The following is a 20,402-nucleotide window of genomic DNA, read 5'->3' as shown; positions in this document are numbered from 1 at the left end:
TGTTATACCAAATGCTCATGCACAATTGCAAAATTTTCTTCTCCCAGAAGACCTTTTTCTTTTTACCTGGTAAACATCGTTTGTTGGTTCATTGAAGCTTTGCCACCAACACGACATCTTGTCATTTTGTTCAATCAATGTTTAGACAACAAAATCTGAAAGGATAGTCTTTAACTTAGACTCTTCCTTCTTAGATATTTCACCCTTTAAACTTGGTGTTTTCTAAACAATAGTCCTGTTTCAGGTCCCTATATTATTTAGAAACTTCTAGAGTAATATGCAAAACTTCCATTGTGAAAGTATTATTAGTCCATTAATCATTATTTTAATGCAACATGCTTGCAAAAAAAATCATAATGATAGGTAAAATAGAATTGATTTGAGAGCATAGCTCGAAATGAATAAATTATCAAGGATAGCAAGAATAAAAAGAGGAATTGATTAGAACATGTATCTTGAAAAAGAAAGAAGTATTCCAAGAATGACAAATTCAATATATAAATAGTATGAATGTCAGGTGCCCCAGATATCGCAGCTTGAACTTCTCTGTACAAACTTTCTGAAGACTTTCCTGAGTTTGACATGTGTTTAGGAGATCTATAGGACTTTGTCGATGCCCCAAGATGTCGCCCTACCCTTTCAGGTATAGCAGGATCACCACATGCCCCAATCTGATCACTTCATGCCCCATTCTGATCAATATTTGAGCCGCCCTTTTTGGGTTTTCAACTCAAATCCCCTTTGGCCTAAGGTGCCCTTTGCGGGTTTTCCCCTTAGCCTCTCCATTTTTACTTTTTCATTTTTTCATTTTTTTCATCCCTTTTTTTTGACTCAAAGTGCCCTTTTGCAGGTTTTCACCTTGGTCCTTCCTTCTTCTTTAAACGAAGTGTTTCTTGACTGGATTCGAGTTTATAGGATTAGCAATCTCACTCAGGATCAGTGCTCCTCTAAAAATGGTCTTCTTTACAACATAGGGACTTCCCTAGTTTGTCATTCATTTCCCTTTAGAATCCTTTCGTTAAGGAAGAATCTTTTTCAACATCCAGCCCTCTTGTGGAATTCTCTAAGACGAGCATGTTTATTATGGGCTCATATTATTTATTTATGGTACATCTGACCCTGATGAATAGCTTTTAACCCTTTTCCTAGGGCCAACTGATCACATTGCGATTGGATCCCTTCAACAAGCAATGAGGGGATTTTAATAGGTAGAACTACCTCAATCCTGTAAACCAAAAAGAGAAGTGTTGCCCCAGTACCGTTGTTCGACAAACAATGAGGGCAAATGGTAATTTCTCACGTCAATCCTTGTAAGTCTCAGTCATTTTCCTTCAATTTTTGATGTTCAACTCTAGGAACTTCAGTGACAAATCGTGGTGTCCACTTCTGAGTTAATTTGAGACCTCAGCTATCGTGCTATTGTTTAAGCTCAATGCATTCTCCAATACCCTCTTCTCTGAAATTCTATATCGGTATACGATGACTTTGGCTCATGAAGTAGCCTCTCAAAATGAAGCAACGCCCATTAGAATTCTTCGATAATGGTGATGTCCATGCCCCATCTTGCTCAAAATTTGAGTTGCCCTTTTTCGAGTTTTCAACTCAGATCCACCTTTGATTAAAGCGCCCTTTGCGGGTTTTCGCCTTAACCTCTCCTTTTCTTTTTCTTTTTTATTCTTTCTTTTTCCCTATTTTTGGCTTTGATTGATTGATTTTTTTTATTTTTGATTTTTTTGATTTTTTTTCTTTTTTTTTTTGAGTCTGAACTCATGAGATCAGACAAGTCCTGGTCATGCTTTTCGACTAGAATCAATGTTATTCTAAAGTCTTCCACATAAGATCTTCCACTTTCATCTTGTATGTGAGAAACCTTCTTTGGTACCAGATTTCTTTCATAAAGCCCTTTTGGGACGCAACTACGATAGAAAACTTTGGATCTTCCTCTTTAATCCGAACAAAATCCAACATCTTGAAGGGATGGAAACTCGACTTCAAATGGGCAAAGCATCTTCGACTAACGAGAGAGGCATTGCCCAAGAAAGAATTACATTGTTCGCACTGTAAATTTTTGATATCGTGCTGTTGTGCAGGTTTTATTATAAGAATCGAGGCATACCCTGGTATGATCATACAAAGACATCTTTGAACTCTAGAGGTAACTCAACAAGGTCTTGCTCCGTCTCTATGGTCAAGTCAATTCTAGTCTTCACCAAGCTCACAATTTCTAATGATTCCTTGAGAGGTAGGATCTGTTTATCCACTTGTTCTACCATCCTCAACAAGTTTGGAGATAAGTTACGATCTATGTCATCTTCAAAGTCGTGAGATCCCTCTAAACACATGTCTCGCTCAAAAGGAGATTCTAAGTTTGTAGCGTTGTCATTCATGTCGTTGATATCTGTGGACCTCTTGTAGGTACAAGAGGGTATACAAAGAATGTATGAATTTAAGAATAATTATCGCACAATATGATTATGAATGAATGAAAGAATGATTTGGATGAAAGAATAAAAGAATAAAAATAATCATTTATAAGAAATGAAAGAATATTGGTTCAAAAGATCGCAAAGATGCATTCTATTAAAATAATGACGTTCAGACACGAGCCTATTTCACAAAAGACTTCTTGTTGCTCTAGGCTGAAAGCAACAAGTGTGTTTTGAATATTACTCTAAGTAAGCTCTAAATACTACAAGGGTTTCTTTAGAACACTCCCAAGTTTATAAGGGCGAACATCTAACAAGATCTATTCTCCGGTTGCTTCTTTGTATCCGGCACTGATGCGAACATTTCCCAACATCTCTTCATTCATCGCATTCCTTTCATTATCCGTATGATTGAGTAGCGGGTTTTCTGTACTGAGTGAATCCTCAAATTTGACGATGCCCATATTGATAAACCTTTCGACCAGCTTTTTCAAGGCAGTGCAGTTTCTATAGAATGCCCCGTAATTCCCGCATGATAGTCACATTGCGCATTTATGTCATACCATTTGGGATATGGGGGTTGTAAAGGCTTCAAGTAGAAAGGGGAGACAACATGTGCGTCAAATAAACTCTGATACAGCTCCTGGTACGACATTGAGATTGGTGTAAATTGTGACTTCTTAATGCTTTGCTTAGTGCTAGATTCATGTCTTGGGGATATCTGATGGCCAGTAACAACCGTCCTTTGCTGACCTGCGGTAATCAGCTTTGAATAACCCTCATTATGCCTACCCGCATTGTTCACCTCATTTTTCCTCTTTCTCGAGACCTTTGAAGTATTGTTTTGGGAGTTCCGCTCTTGTCCTTTCTGTTTGTAACGATCTTCGAATTGTTTTGAGAACTCTACTCTTGCCTGTTTTGTTCCCGCTAGATCATCAAGGACAACAAGATTAGTTAGATTTCCCCTCAGATTGGAACCTGAACCTGTCGCGAAATTCACCGGTGTCGAGGTATTGGTCTGGATGTTGACAGTTACCCTTTGTGGATATGCGTTTGGTTGTGCTTGGATGTCGGTTGGAGTAAAGTCTGAAAGATATGCAGGACCTTCATTATCATTCCCAGAGTAGATCACTGGGTTTTTTCCTTTCTCCAACCTCATATCCAACAACTGGGTTAACTGGCTCATCAGATTTCTCTGGACTTCTAGCATCTGATCCTTCACATCTTGTTGAAATTTGGCCAATTGCTCTAACATCTGTATCTGGATCCGTTCTAATCTCTCCAACCTTTGGTCCATTCCTTTAGTTTTTATTCGGGTACCGCAAAAATGTTAGTTTTCCAGACTTTTCTTAAATAATTTTACCTAATTAGGGTCACTTCGTAAAAATCTAATGCATATGATGCAATGTAATGCAAATGCATGAAATGAATGCCTAAAGAGACGTTGATTCTGATTCAATTACATTTAGGAAACTTTTCTAGAAAGCAAATTCCCTTACATAAAACGGATACATGTACGACCTCACCCTCATATTCCAAGAAACAACATCGGTCTTTTTCTTCATCCGCATGTTTGAGGTAATCTCGCCAATAGATGCCATTGCTAGCTCATTTTCTTGATCTTGGTCGCGATCCATCATCTGCCCATCTTCATAAGGCTCATCAACTTGTCGAAGGCTTTTGGACAATCGTCTCGAACCTTTAGGCCACGAAGTAAAGATCATGAACTCTTCTATCGCCCTTCTTGTGTTTCTCAGAATATATTTGGGAAGTTATACTGTTTTTCATTTTATCAAGGAATCCGTATTCCATGACAAGCTTTCTAATTTAGTAATCGGACTTGAATCAATATCTCTTTCCTAAGATGCAAATGCGATGCAATCATAATCAAAGCACAAAAAGAGGGGTTAGTACAAAAATAAACAAGGAAAACAGAAAGTACCTAATCGGGTGACTACTAGGGGTTTGGAGTGGCTCTATCTAGGCTAAGTTCCTAAGTCCACTATATGAGGTTTGGCTCTAAAGATAAGGTACCCGAACCAGCAGATTCCTCGATCTTCACCCATTATAGGCTCATATAGACCGAGTTCGGTTCAGGGGAATACATTTCCCTATGGCTGCACGGAGATGAAAATCTCACGAAGACATAGGTACGGATGTATCCCGAAAGTGATCCACTATCCTGCACGGAGGTGAAAACCTCACGAAGGAGTAGCTTCTCACTCCCACTTAAAAGGTGTGACCAACGGTCATGCAATGCAATGTGCAGAGATATATAGAAATTTGAAATACAAAACATTATAAAAACTATAACTCAAAACAAATGAAATGCAATCAGAGGATCGTATATTTAAATCAAATTTCAACTTTCGACAAAAAGATAAGAAATAATCAACCCGTGGCTCGACTCACTTATTTTGAAAAAAAAAGTCCCCAGCGGAGTCGCCAAGCTGTTGACACCATTTTTTTGATGAAAAACGAGGTCGACTTGGGTTTTGAAAAACAAAAACGGGAGTCGCCACCAATCTTTTTTTGATAAGGTGTGATCGGATCACCTTGAAAAGTGGTTGTTTTAATAAACAATTTCATTTTATTAAAACGATGATTTTGGTCCACGAAATTCAGAAAAATGGGTTCGGGAGTCGGTTACGCACGAGGAAGGATTAGCACCCTCGATACGCCCAAAATTGGTACCTAGTTGATTACTTAATGTCTTAATGTCGAAAATTGAAAACTTTAAAAAAATTTAAAATACGATCCTTAAAAAAAACTCGAATGGCATGGATTAAAATTCAAGAGGATATTTGGCAATTTGGTTTAAACGAAATCGAAATCCAGCACCTTAGGACACGCCCTCGAATTTCCAAACGCAAAACATTGCCTTATTTCAATTTTTTAAAAGGATATTTAGCCATTTGGTTGAACGAGAAAAATCGACACCCAACACCTTAGGGCACGTTTTCTCGAATTTCCCAAACGCAAAACATTGCCTTATTTTTAAAATTATTTTAAAATTTTTTAAAGGATATTAAGCCATTTGGTTAAGCGAGAAAAATCGACACCCAGCACGTTAGGGCACGTTTTCTCGAATTTCCAAACGCTAAATATTGTCTCATTTAGAAAATTTTATTTTTGAAGTATGGTGTCAATATGCATAATGGAATAATAAATATGATAATGTGAAAAAAGATGAACGAAAACGAATAATAAAATAAATCAATCATGCATATACCATAGCAAATAAATAAATAAATAAACTAAAGCATAAAATGGACATATACATACATACATAAATGAACATAAAAATAAAGGAAAATATATGAAAATTATAAAACATGAAAATATGTATGTACAATAATAAACAAATGTGAAGCATAACAAATAATAATGAGACATGTAAATAAATAAATGAACAAGATTAACAAAATTATAAAATATATATACATCTATATATATGTATAAAATTATGAAAATATAAAAAAACATATGCATATATACGTATTATTACATGAAAAATTATGTAAGTGTATGTATATACATATATACTTATACAACAATCATCAAATATAAAAAGTCTATATATGTAGGTATATATATGAGTCATAAAATAAAGAATATATACAAATACATCTTTTAATATATGTAAAATAAAAATAAAAAATATATGTATATACATATTCATGAGAAAATATATATATAGATATGTATAAAAATACAGTATTTATGTATATATTAAATAAGTTATAATATATATATATATATATATACACGTCTGTATGTATGTAAAAATAAATTATTATAAAATATGGACGTGCATAATGCATATATGTATATATAGAATAAAAGTAAAGCTGAAAATAATATCAAACTAATTAATATAGTAATATAATAGTAACAAATAAATAAAAGGAAAATAAAACTAATAATAATTAATAATAGTAATAATAATAACAATAACAATAATAAGGTTAAATAATAAAATGCTAAAATATCGACTAAATTGAAATAAAATAAAAAATACGAAATGATTCAAAAATAAAAAGGCGACAAGGATCAAATTGCGACACGCAAAAAAAAGAAGGACCAAAACATAAATTTATCCAGCCTTTAAAACAGCGTAGCCGGGGACCAAATTGCAAATCGAAACAAATTATTGGTAATTAAAAAGCGAAGGCAATTGATTGTAAAACTATTTAAAAGCGGAAGGGCTAAAGGGATAAATAACCCAAAGCTCAAAACACGCGGATCCTCCGGTCGGATCGGTCGACACGCGGGTAAAGGGCATTAAGGCCAAACGGCCGTTTTGGCCATGAAGTTAAGGCCCAAAAGCGGCGCGTTCAACCTCTATAAAAACAAATTTTTTCTCAAATTTTCATTTCTCCTCTTCTTCCAAAAAAACCGAAATTCTCTCACACCTCTCCTTTCTCCGAAACCGGCCAAGGGCCGTTGTTGACCATCGTGCCCGCCGCCGATTCTTGGTCTTGCCACATGCATGTGGGGAGACAAAAGTCTCCATTTTCTCCTTGAATGGTCTCCTCGTCCTCCGATCGCTCCGTCGGTAAAAGAGGGTAAAATGCCTCCTTTCTTGTTTTATTTTTATTTGAAATAAAAAATAAATAAATAAACGAAATAAAAAGAGTGACCTTTTATTGCTTTTTAATCTTTGTTCTTGATTTTTCTTTTTTTTCGAAGAACCCCTTTTACATTTTCGAATGGCTTTTATATAGCCATTTTTACATATTTTTTACTTGTCATTTCATTTACATTTGCTACTTGCGTGTTCTTTCTTCTTGCGGTGATTTGATGGCACAAGTGGGCGACGTGGGACGGCTTGGCGGTGGCAGGCGGTGGCCGACAAGTGGGCGACCCTAGGTGCGGCGCACCTAGGGTTAGGGTTACATTTTTTGTTGTTTTCGATTTGGGCTAGGTTTGGGTATTTAATGAGGTTAGTGGGTTAGGCTAGTTGGGTATTGGGTTACTGATTTGGGCTTTGGTTTTGGTGGGTTAGGCTTGTATTTGGGCCTGGGTAGTTGGGCTTGGTTTAATTTGTTGGGTATTGGGTCATTCGGGTTTGAGTTTAGTCTAAGTAGGTTAATTTGGGCTCTGCTGGTTGGGCCATTTGATTTGGGTTTATTGGTTTTATTTTCTCTGGTGGGCCGGGCAAATTTGGGCTTCTACAGTTTCTTTTGTGGTGCAACATGTATACTTATTATTTTTGCTTGTTCTTAGGCTAATTTGATTTCAGTACCTAGACACACTTGGTGGATAGATTTTGGTACAATAACTCACATTAGTGTGTTTATACAAGGTTGTCAGAACTACCAAAAGTCTAATAATGGTGAAAGATACATCTATGTAGGCTACAGTAATTGGATAGAACTTGAAGCAATAGGGACTTTAGATTATTATTGTTAAAAACAAAACTTTCTTTGGATTTGAATGAGACTTTTGTTGTACTGTCTTTTTGGCAGAACTTGATTTCAATTTCAACATTGGACAAAGTTGGTTATTCTTGTTCGTTTGGAAATGGAAAATTTACTCTTTTTCATAATCCAAAATTGGTTGGTGCCAGTTCTTTAATAGGTTATGATAATATATATTTATTTGGTACTATTGCTTAATTTAATAAATCCTTACATACTACCATAATAGGTAAGAGATATAAATTTACCACTAAGAATTCGACTTTGTTGTGATACAAAAGATTAGGTTATATTTTCAAAAGGAGAATTGAGAGATTTGTGCCCGACGATATTCTTAATTCTTTTGGTTTTTCGGATACCCTAAAAGATTTAAGGATTACAAAATTTATGATCTCACTACTAAAGCTATTTTTAAGATGGATGATGTCAATTCTTTGTGGATGTTGAGTTTGTTGGGGGCCGGGCGGAGAAAGAACTAATGCCATCGTCTTTGAAGAAGAATTTGTTGATATTCCTCAACACATTCTTTTAATTGTTATTGATAAAGACCAGGAACAATTTATTATGCTTGATATTGTTCAAACAACAACTTTGGATCTAGACAATGTCGTAGAATCTCACAATCAAGTAGCAATTTTTACAACCTCAAGAACTAATACTATTAAGAAGGTCCACTAGAGAAAGAGTTATAATGATTTTAGTGGCATATTTTGACCTTGAACTACATTAGATGGATGTCAAGACTATGTTTTCAATGGTAACATTGATGAGACAATTTATATGGTGCAACCAGAAAATGTGTTCAGTGATACAAAGTCAATGGTTTGCAGATTAAAGAAATCCATTTATGGGCTTAAGCAGACATCTTGTCAGTGGTATCACAGTAGTCGCCAAGTGATTATCTTATTTGAGTTCAAGATAGCTTTGGTTAATGATTGCATATATCACAAGATCAATAGGAGTAAGAATAGTTTCAATCAATGCCCCAATAATGATTTTGAAATTACGAAAATGCATAAAATTTTCTACATTTCAGAAGTGGAAAATCTAATGTATGTTCAAGTTTGTACGCGTTTGAGTACTGCGTACATTGTTGAGATGTTGTGCAAATATTTGAGCAGTTCGGGTATGGATCATTGGAAAACAACTAAATAATTCATACATTATCTTTAGAAAACAAAAACATTACATGCTCACATACTGGAGGTCTGATAAGTTAAAGATCGTCATGTATACAGACTCCGATTTTTATGGAATATGGATGCAAAATTTTGTCACTAAGATATGATAACAAATTGCAACCCTTTATTCAAATAAGAACAAGAACACATTAAAGAGACACATAGATTTTAAATTTTTAGTTGTTAAATAAAGAGTTTAGAGTACTCAGGTGCCTATAAAACATATTGGGACAAACTCCATTATTGTGGATTCGCTTACTAAGGACTATACCCATGGTTTTGATGGGCACATTGCTTATATGGGTGTAACGTCATTTCAGGATATTGATTTTAGTGGGAGTTTGTAGTTTTAAATGCTTTTATGTTACAGATGCATTTTTAGTTATTTCAGTTTACGAATACTAAGATTTTTTTCTACAAAAATAAGGTTTATTTGATTTAATCACACTCTGATTTTGGTAAAGTTTGACCCCACTAAGGTTAAGGAGGGCCAATTAGAATTAGACATATTTAGATCACATTGCATGTAATTTCCATACTACATATCCATACTTGATCTATGTCATTTGGTTGTGTTAATATATGTGATAAGGGATGAATTTAGTTACTATATATGTAACCAAAGTCGCATTGGTTCTATGTTAACATAATTAATGGACGAGATTGCTAGGAATACCTTTACGATATGATAGAAAAGTATTGAACTCATGAGGTTATATAATGACATATAATTATGAGATAATTAGAATATATATGTGGTTCAAGTGGGAGATTGTTGGATAATATGGACATCACATACATATAATAAGAATAATTACATGATATTGTTTACTACCATAAAAGGTTAGTCCGATTCAAAGTGATCTAATTTGGTTAAGATTTATTATGTTTCAGTTATTAAATAAAGTATGAGTCAAATATGTGTAGATAACATAGTAGCTAATTTCTAATTGATGATGGTCTAATAAAAATTAAGGTTAATGTGCAAAAGTTATATATTAGGGTTATAGTCTCAAAATTATAAATACATAACTTGTCTAACATTCCACCGACTCTAAAATACTTGTTTGTTAATTTGAAAGATTAAAATTTGAAGATTTAAAGATATTGATGGATTCAAGTATGCTCTCACATCTTTTTTTTGATGATTTGACTTGACAAATCCCGATTTATTATATTTTGTATCAAAATTTTACAATTCTTTAACACTATCTACTCTTTGCAAAATTAAATTAAAGTTTTAATTGAACAAATGTGTATATATATTGGTGTAATAATTCTCTTTTTTTTTTAAATGAACTTAAGCTTGAATTAAAACTATATAACTCGTGGAATGAACTAAAATATAAAACAAAATTGAAAATATGTCTCAAATTTTGTATAAAAATAAAATAATCGTAATTTAAATATAAATATATAAATTTATCAAAATTTACATAAAGCGAATTATTAACATATGAAAGATGATATGAAAGTGTAATATTTTACAGAAGGAAAAATAACACAAACACTTCATTTTTAAAATGGACTCATTATAACAAATTATGTAATATATGTTATGGATTTAAACACAATAAAAACGAGTAAATTAAATTTTAAATTGAATTATCATGAATGAGTAATAATAAAAATAATATAAGCATGATATACATAAACAAATCTAAAATCCACGGAGCAAAACCAAAGTCCAAACACACTCAATTTCATTGAGACAATAAATTAATCCAATTGAAAGCCTTAAATTAAAAGAAGAGTTGTTTTGGAGTTTAGATTTTGGGTTTTCAATTTAGCAATTACTTTTATTTTAATTTCATTTTGGATTATAGCTTGCTTCATGCCTATTGCTAATTGGAGTCGCAAAGTAAAATACAAGGGACGCCGAATCAGTGGAGTAATTACCCCAACTTAGCGTGAACGTAATATATACGTGGGTTAGTAGGTGATTAATGATAATGATGGTTAATGATTTAGTTAATACTTATAAGATAGATTTTTATTTAAAAAATATATACATCAACTTAATCACAACTTGATACCATCCTAATTATTTTTATTTGTATTTTTTAAGTGTTATTAAATATATTAGATTTTGGTTCCTAGATATTCCAACTTTGTGATTGAGGAGATTTTGGTGCCTTTGTAAGTTACTATTTTTCAATGATCTGTTGGATAGCATTTCAGCTTCGTTGTTGTTTTTATTCGTACTAAGCCACCGTCACGAATGATTACAACACACACACACACACAAAAACCGAAGTATACTTGTTATTCAGATTCAAAGACATGACAATGATGATGATGCGTCAAGCAAGGTTAAATGGTCCCTTCATTTCATCAAATATTCTTCATCTCTTGTCCTCTAACACTTAGCCCGGTAGGGTTTGTATTTTGTAATAAACTATTGTTTTACGGAAAACAGCATTAGAAATTATGAACGTGGTGTTGGTTTATGTTTGAAGGATAAGATCTGGAGATGGGCCCGGATGCTCTTAGATTCTTGCAAAAGAAGATAATCTTTTTCTTTGAGATGCACTTTTATGCTTAAATGAGTAAAGGAGCTTTTAAATGGGAAAAAATGGGGAAATAAAATTCTCGAGAACGCGAAGAGAGGAGGGAGATGACCCCCACGAGGGAATTAAAGTGATTTCACATTGTACCAACTACCAAGTTAAGCTAATAGGGAAGACTTAGACCTTTGCCTAACAACATGGTCTCTCTCGCTGACGATATATTACAGGTGTGTGTGTGTGTAAGAAGAGGTGTTCGGAGTTGTCAAGTTATTTTTGGACCATGTAAAGCACTAGCAATAAACAGCAAAAAACATAAAGTTCGGGGTGCGATAAGAGGGTCCAAACTTCCTGTAAGTACTACTAAAATGCAAATGAGATCAGCTGACGCTAATATGTTCTGATGGATGGATCAGCATAAGAGTTATTGGCATATATACTGGAGATCCTAAGTGCGTTTTTCGGCCGGAACGGGGCTCTTATTTTCTTAAGACATGAAAATACACAAACCTTCAAAGCTAACTTGATCCTAATATACGTACTTCCAAAAACACAAAGACAAAGTGAAAGTCAAACAACAGCTGAATGATCCTAAACATCCATGACAATATATTGCAAAAATGATATAATAACACAAACATGTGAATCTGATAAAACGATTGCAAGAAACAGCCATTTATGTCTCAGCTAAATGACCATATTATCCCTTGTGGACATATATCCTTCCACAACCATTACCTCAAATTCTCTTCCTAAGCGAGACAAAAAAGAAAGTGCATTATCTAAATTTCCAAATCCAAGGTTCGTTGCTACATTGGGCCATCAAAGCAAAGGATGATAACTAATGCTCACCAATAACTAGAATTTGTTCTAAAACTTCAAAATTTCCACCCTTAAGGTTTTGATTCGATCACCTTCTTTGCAAAGGATGGTAAACAGAAAGCAGCCGAATGAATCTGCAATAATAAACAAGCAAATGTACAAAGATTTCAAAATAAGATTTTAAGACTTCTGGAAAAGGGTTAAATATGTGACTCAGCATTATTATTTTCACACGCCTATAAAGGATTTAGAGTGGAGCGAAGTTTCACCTCAGAGTTGTAAAACTTAAGGGGTCGTTTTGATTTGCAGCAGCACTCATCTTTGTCTATAGGATTCACCGGATGCTTGAAGTCAACAAGAGGCCCCTCAGTTGAGCAAAGCATGAAACCAATCACACCACTGTAAGTTAATAAATAAAGTCAATGATACGCAGCTTTTGGCAACATGTATAATAGTAAACCAAAGTCATGCAAACACAATGGAATGCACCACATGATGATGCAGTAGCATAAGGAAAACCTCCATTGCTTTAGAAGGTATTAACAACATAAATCAACACAGAGAAAATATAGGGGGTGGGGGTGAAACAATTAAATAAGAAAGCAGCAGTTTGTCACCTTGGGTATGTAGGAACTGTAGTCCACGCATAGTTAACAGAGCCTTTGAAGATTTGACGGCAGTTTGCTACAATATCCTCAATGATGTGCATATGTAGCCAGATACTTTCTGCCTGAGTGCAGACGACTCCTCCTGGACGAAGAGCCTTTGCCACAGACTCAAAAAAGGGCTTCTCAAAGAGTTCTTGAGCAGGACCTGAGATGTCAAACAATGACCCAATTCTCAAATATTAAAGATTACAAACCATTAATAACAAAGAAAAACAATACCAAATTTCCACCAAAAAAGCATTACCTATAGGATCAGAAGAATCCACTATAATTGCATCATAAGTACCTTCTGGAACAGCCTTCAAAAATGCAACTCCTGAAACACAAAAGGACATTAATGATTGATATCATGCAATAGAGTATAAAAACACACCCAAAAAAAAAAAACAAGTTCACCATACCATCACCAATATGAAGTTTCACACGGGGATCATCATAACCAACAGCTACATCAGGAAAATATTGTTTAGAAACCTGGCACAAAAAAGTGCAAATCGTTATTACAACAAGGTTCCACCAAGGGATGGTTGGACGTTCCTAGCCAGTTGGCCTGCTGAAATTGTAAACTTACAATTTTGCAGAACCATTTCCTATGCTTTAATACATTTAATCTAAAAGCAACTTTACCCACTTTCCATCAATCAATTGCAACTAATTGTGAATCATAAAGAATGTGTTGAAAGCAAGAAAGAGATTACTAACATCAACGACCATCTTGTCAATTTCACAGATGTCAATCTGCTCAACAGAAGAATGACGAGAAACTTCCCGGAGAACTCCACCATCACCACCACCAATGACCAAAACCTGGTGAAAGAAACAGGTAAGTGGGAATCGAAGAAGACAACAGGTGCCTGTCAAGTCATTTGATCTTTGGTACAATACCATTAAAAGCAAGCTCCCAAGAGAAGCCACATTAAATGGAAACAGATTATAACTAAAGCATGTTCAACTTCCACCCAAAACTATTGAACACAAATAGTTCATTGCTGTTAAATATCAGCAGTTTGTATTCTTTAAATTTTATTGGTTTTCATTTCTAAATGAGGGAGATTCCTTCAGGAAAAAGAGAAAAGAACATGTAAAACTTCTGTGGGTTTAACAGCAGATAGGAAAAGACCACATTCACCAAAAACTAATAAAATTAAAAATAATACAAATATGGAGTCAAAACAATAAACAAAATCATTTCCAGTGGATCTCAGAAATATTATATGGCTCCTTCAATATACTTAACGAAAATTAAGCATTTACTTCAGAAATTCTCTTGCAGCTAAATGTAAAAAATGAGGACTAACTTAATATCCATCCAAGCCTTAATGAATCTAAAACATGGCACGGAATTCACTTCAAATGTTTACTGAGAAATGCAAATCGGGTAGAAAACAGCTCTTGATATAATCAGTAATATAGTAGCTGAAATACCTTCTTAGGATTTGGAATGGAGCAAAGTGGAAGATGAGTGATCATCTCTTGATATGCACATTCATCTCTCTCTGTGAGCTGAATCACACCATCCAAAACAAGAACCTTCCCATATGTGGATGACTGCAAGAGTGCCGTGCTTCAAAAATTAAAAATTTAAAAGAAACTAAACAGGGAGAAAAAAGAAGCAAGATAAAATGGGACCATGAAATACCTGAAAGACCATAACATTCTGGTAATCAGACTTCCCTTGAAACAAGACCTTTTCAACCTTTAAGGAATGCGCCTCTCCTGCATATTTCATATAAAACAGAGCCACTAAAGATATTTTTCTTCTCAGATACTAAATAAAAAGAAAGTATCATTTCAGTGAATTATTATGCTACTTCCTCCCTTACATCTTTCTTAATTTCAAGTAACTTACAAAGCCTACTGCATGGAACCCCCCGTGCACACTAAAAAGACCCTAACTTGCAAAAGTAACACCAGCCTCATACTCCACAACTTTCACAGTAACTACTAAGAAAGAACCCATAAATCCAAGAATCAAGACGGGCAGCAATGGATTAACAGATTGAATTATGAATGAATATATATCAGACGTCGCTATTAAACTAATAGTACACACTCCCAAATAAGAAAAATACACACAAGTGACAACATGCAAGCAGTATGCACTTCGAGATGTCAATCATATAAACAAGCAAATGTACACAAAGAAGCGTAAACGCTTAACATTCAATGAAAATGTAGTTAACTAGTAGTTAGACATATAAAAATGAAGCTTTTTTTTCCTTTTTCTTTTTCACTATAAAGAATCACAAACAGACCCACTACACAAGCAGAAATGACAACCAAGTTACATGAGATGTGCAAAATAATAACATCCTCAATATGGGAGATGGGACCATTTGAGAACCCTTTTTTTTCCCTAAAGAAGAGCCAAAAACAGAAAATATCAGATAAGAACGCACATCAGAAATGACGAATAAAAGGGGGAACGAAGTTGAAAAGAACCCAACCCATGAATTCAATCGAAATAAGTATCGCCCTTAGATGGAACCAATATCTTACACAATCAAAATAAGCACAATAAAATAAAATAAAATATTTTCATTCAAATCAGTTGAAAGCCAAATAAAAAGCACAGAAACTTGCTCACCATAATCTAAAACAAATCAATAACCATAAAAAATATACATAGATTAAAACATACATCGAAAATCAGAAAGGAAAAAAAAAACCCAGATTTAAGAAAAAAGCCCTCTTTGGAATCGAAGCAGAGAAAAAAAAAACACTTTACATTCTTTTCTCCAAAAGGAAACGTAAAGAAAAGATTAGGAGAAATAATGGGGAATCAGGAGAGTTGAAAAACGAACCAGGCCACATTGGGCTAATCTCAGAGAACCATCCAGGAATAACAGAGGAAATCCCATCAACTTCCTTGGAAGTGTTATTGGTATCAGCTTCCATTTCCATGGCAACAGCAGCAGCAGCAGAAGAGACCCCGTTTTCTTCGTCTTCTCTGGGCCTTTTAACGGGCAAATCAGCACAACTTACGGGGGCACCGCTCTCTTCTGCCATTGAGACACCTATTTGTTTCTGTTTTAGAAATACAAAAAAATTGGGAAAAAGACCTAAAAAGAATCGGAAAATAGAAAATCTCGGGTTGGCTGGATACAGGTCACTGAAAGAGAAAAAGAGGCCACACTAGCTTGGTCTTTGGTCTTGCTTTATAGTAGCATCCAGACGCCTGTTGCTGTAAGGGCTGGGCTGTTTAGGCCTTCGCCAAATAATATTAATATAATATAAATTAAAAAGCAGAAAAAAAGAATATTTGAGGAAGAAAAATCAAAAATTCAATTTATATCGTCATATATGGATTACGAAGAATCTGCTTGCAAACGACGCGTCTTTTGTGTGTGGACTGGGATTGTGACTTGTGAAGTTGAGATTTTCTTCCTCTTTTTTACTTCAATTATTAAATTATTACAAAAATATTCATTAGTTTTTAATAATGCCGAGTTGGATTCTGAACAATAAAGAATTTTCCAATTTAGTAAAATTGAATCAAATAAACAAAATCATTACTAGTATTATTACTGATAATAAATGATAAGGTTCTCAATTAGGGTTGGGATTGGGATGAAATCATGTTTCGTTGGGATTATCAATGAAATTTTTATTTAATAACAAATATTATTTTGCTTTATGTCAGTGTGAAAAGTTGGGGAATATCTAGGCGTAATAAAGCTACTGTTGGTGGATGATGCCGATATTTGTTAGATTTCCCTTTCTTTTTTATTTATTTGTCTGTTTTTGTTGCAGAAATTATAAAATGCTTTGCATGTGGGTTGGATACCATGGAATATATGGGATTGTAGACTTCAATCTTATCATCTTTACTATTTTATTTGGTCACGGGGGATTTATTGTATTTATTTCAACCCTTCGTCTTCCTTTACGAAGGTTAAGAGTAAAGATGAGAGAAATGAAGAAACGTGGTTTTGTCACTTTTGTTGTAAAACGACAACTAGAGTCTATTTATGGGTAGGAAAATAATGGTTTTTATGTGGTTTTTTAGGGAGTGCTTATTTGTATTTCTAGGGAATACATTGTTGAGTTTATTATACTTTGTTACTTCAAGTATTTTTGGAGAGGTTATACTTGTAAGTGAGGTATTTAAGAGAGAGTGAGTGCACACTATTGGGCAACATTAAGGTTACAATTATCTAGTGAGTATTGCGTAGGTTGGGATTAAAGCAACTGTTGTATTGAAAAAATATTTAGAGGATTCAATTCTTTTAATAAGGCTATGCAGAGATAAAATTATTTAATCTAAACAATATCAAGAATTTTGGTCTCTCAATTTTTTTTACTCCCTTATTTAACTTGCAAAACAACTCTGTTAAAAACTTGTTACAACATTTGATTCAACAACTTTTTCCAACAAGATTCGGAAACATCTCAAAAGGCCAATGTTTGTATTTTCATTTGAATGTTGATTTGAATTTCATCAATGTTAATATCTGGAGACTATTGACTTGCTTATTAAAGATATGGTCAAATATGATCCTGACACTAGAAAATTACATTATTCGACATAACGAATATGTTGAAATAGTAAATCAAACAAAGTAGAATACACAATCTAATGTCGATCCGATTTTTGTTAAAGATTATGTTGCAACAAAAAATACAAGTGAAGGTATATTTATCCCTCAACTGACTTTTAGACAAATTAAGCTCAAATTTATAAGGGTTAAATATAAAATTAGTACCTGAATTTGTCCACTTCTCCCAGATTGGTATTTATAATTTTTTTGTCCTAGATTGGTACCCGAACTTATTTTTCATCTACTAAATCAATACTAAGTCTAACGCCGTTCAGTCATAAATGATGTCATAGTGATCTCATAATTTAAAAAAATTTAAAAGAAAAAACTTTTTTGTTCTTTTGACTTTTCTCCCCCCCCAAATTTTTTTGACCTTCTTTTTTTTCCCTTCTTTCTTCTTCCTCCCTCAAACCCAACTTGCTACCTCTGTCGTTGTTGGTGGTTGGCCTCCTTTTCGGCCTGAAAATGGCATCAGAGTGTCAATCAATGATTTTTTGTCTTCTCCAACTTCATCTCCTTCCTTTCTCAGACTTCTCAAATTTGAAAAACTTTCAATTTTTTTTAATCAAAAGCTTCTTTATTTCTCCTTCATGTTTCTTCTAAGGGAGGTGAAGATTGAGCATTAATGTTTGTGAAAACAAATCAGAGGAAATGAAAGAACAAGAGGAAAATGTTGACCAGTTGAAATTTCTCCCCAAAATAGCTCTTCTGTCTTCCAAATGTATCTATCAAACAAGAAAAACTGAATCAAAAGATAACAGTAGTTTCAAATCTCTTGAAATTTGTTCACCGTTTTTCTTACAGATTCTCAAAAACTTCAACAAAATAAAAAGAAATATTCACGATTAGTTACCAAAAGTAGCAAAAAACTTTCTTCCAATCTCTTCAAGTGTATCTGCAAAAAAGAAATATTGAAAATCTAGGTTTTTTTTCTCGAGAAACAAACAGAAAAAAATAAATGGAAGAGAAGGGTCTTAAGGTTGAGGAAGGAAAATATTGGTGGAAAAAAATTGTTCACTGTCACTACCAAACAAGAAGAAGAAACTTGGGTTCAAGGAAGAAGAAGAAGAGAAATAAAGAAGGGGAAAAAAGGAATGTCAAAAAAATTGGAGGGAGGGGAGAAAAATCAAAAGGAAAAAAAGTTTTTTTTTCAATTATGACATCACATGACTTCATTTATACCACGTGTCACAATCTTATTCTACCACGTGTTTTAAAGTTAACAGTGTTAAACTTGCGTACTGATTTAGTTGACGGAAAAAACGTTCGAGTATCAATCTGGGACAAAAAAAAACTATAATAACCAATTTGAGAGATGTGGACAAGTTCAGGTATTAATTTTATATTTAACCCTATTTATAACGATGAAATGGAAATAGCCCTTGCTCAACTATTAAAGGTGCAGCACAATGTCAAGAAGGTCATATTTGCTAAATTTATTTACAACTTAAAGAAAACGACATGGTAGGCAAATTTTCTTTAGCATTTTTGCCAAAAAAGAGGAAGAGTAAAAGTTATGGGCAGCAAATGACAATATTTTGAACTTGGTGTTGTGGTTATGCTTCTTTAGTTTTTTAGGTTATCATTTTGAAGTTGACTTTTGTTGCTAAAATGTTATAACTCTATTGGCTACTAAATGATTGTTATATTATTTATTTGACTATTATTATCTTGGAGATGTGATGATTGATTCATACTTTCTGCTTATGCATGATTGTTGCTGATGAAAAGTTTGAGCTATCATTTTGATTATGCTGATGATGAATCTAGTTCCTTTTCTTTAGTTTTTAACTTTTTATTATGTATAGGATTTTGTGTGCTTCATTTGCTACAAGTTATATTAAAATGCCAAAGGGGGAGATTGTTAGAAACTTTAGCGATCGAGCTTTCTTTTACAACAAGAGTTTTAACAAGCTTTTATAACAATCAAAGTATTTTATTGAATTGATAGTTTTGACTTATAATATTTTAGATGGAGTGTTTAAATGTCGATATAGGCAACAAATGAAATTTTTTTTTGTAAAATGGGAGCTAGATTATATATTATAAAGTCCATTTTCTAATAGAAACCTTTGGAGAATAAAGAAGAGTTAAAAATTTTATAACTTTATCTAGTTGAGTTTAATGGCCAAATTTGATAAGCTTTTGGAGATTTTGATAATTTCAAAACTTAGCATATATCTAGCATGTTTTAAATTCGAAAATCAAGTGATTAAATGCTTACCTTCATGAGATAAAATGTGTGGAAAGAGGTAGCCGAAAATCACTGTTTGGTTGTGGTTTATTGGGGAGTGTTTATTTGTATTTCTTGGGAATATTTTGTAGTTTTTTTTGTTGGAGAGGTTATACTTGTAAGTGAGGCTATTTGGGACGAGTAAGTGCAAACAATTGAGCAGCATTGATGCTGCAATTATATATTTGAGTTTTGGGTAGGTTGGGCTTAAATTAACTGTTGTACCAAGAATATTATTTAGTGGATCCATTCTCTAAGCAAGGCTCCGTAGAGATATGATTGTTTAATTCGAATTGCATTAAGAATTATGGTCTCTCATTATTCTTTTACTCCCTTATTTAACTTGTTAAACAACTTTGTTGTAAAAACTTGTTACAACATCTGTTTCGACAACAACTTGAATAAAGGCAAACTAAAGTGCTTTTCCAAATATCATTTCAAGCTCTGGCATATATTGTTGTTCTTAATACTATAATGGTGTTGCATTTGTTTTGTGCATATCAGCCATATCTATGTGATTTCAAATGAAAGTTGATATGTAATATCCCTACATTAATATCATATTATAAGTAGTAGTATCAAATGTATATCTATGGTAGGA

General features: G+C 33.6%; 1 protein-coding gene across 1 annotated transcript; it reads right to left on the bottom strand.

Moving 5' to 3' along the window:
• Positions 1–12,123: 12,123 nt before the first annotated feature.
• LOC105794668 (spermidine synthase 1) lies at positions 12,124–16,187 on the bottom strand. Its single transcript, XM_012623959.2, has 9 exons — positions 15,832–16,187; positions 14,667–14,743; positions 14,453–14,575; positions 13,730–13,834; positions 13,429–13,501; positions 13,272–13,343; positions 12,977–13,172; positions 12,629–12,758; positions 12,124–12,493 (listed from the first exon to the last, which is right to left on the bottom strand). The coding sequence occupies exons 1-9, from the start codon at positions 16,034–16,036 to the stop codon at positions 12,431–12,433; spliced, it is 1,044 nt and encodes a 347-aa protein (XP_012479413.1). The 5' UTR covers positions 16,037–16,187; the 3' UTR covers positions 12,124–12,430.
• Positions 16,188–20,402: the final 4,215 nt, after the last annotated feature.

The sequence above is a fragment of the Gossypium raimondii genome, chromosome 3 (assembly GCF_025698545.1).
Source record: "Gossypium raimondii isolate GPD5lz chromosome 3, ASM2569854v1, whole genome shotgun sequence".
NCBI classification, from domain to species: Eukaryota; Viridiplantae; Streptophyta; class Magnoliopsida; order Malvales; family Malvaceae; genus Gossypium; species Gossypium raimondii.
Note: the sequence above shows the minus strand (reverse complement) of the source record. Positions and strands in the feature narration are given on the sequence as shown.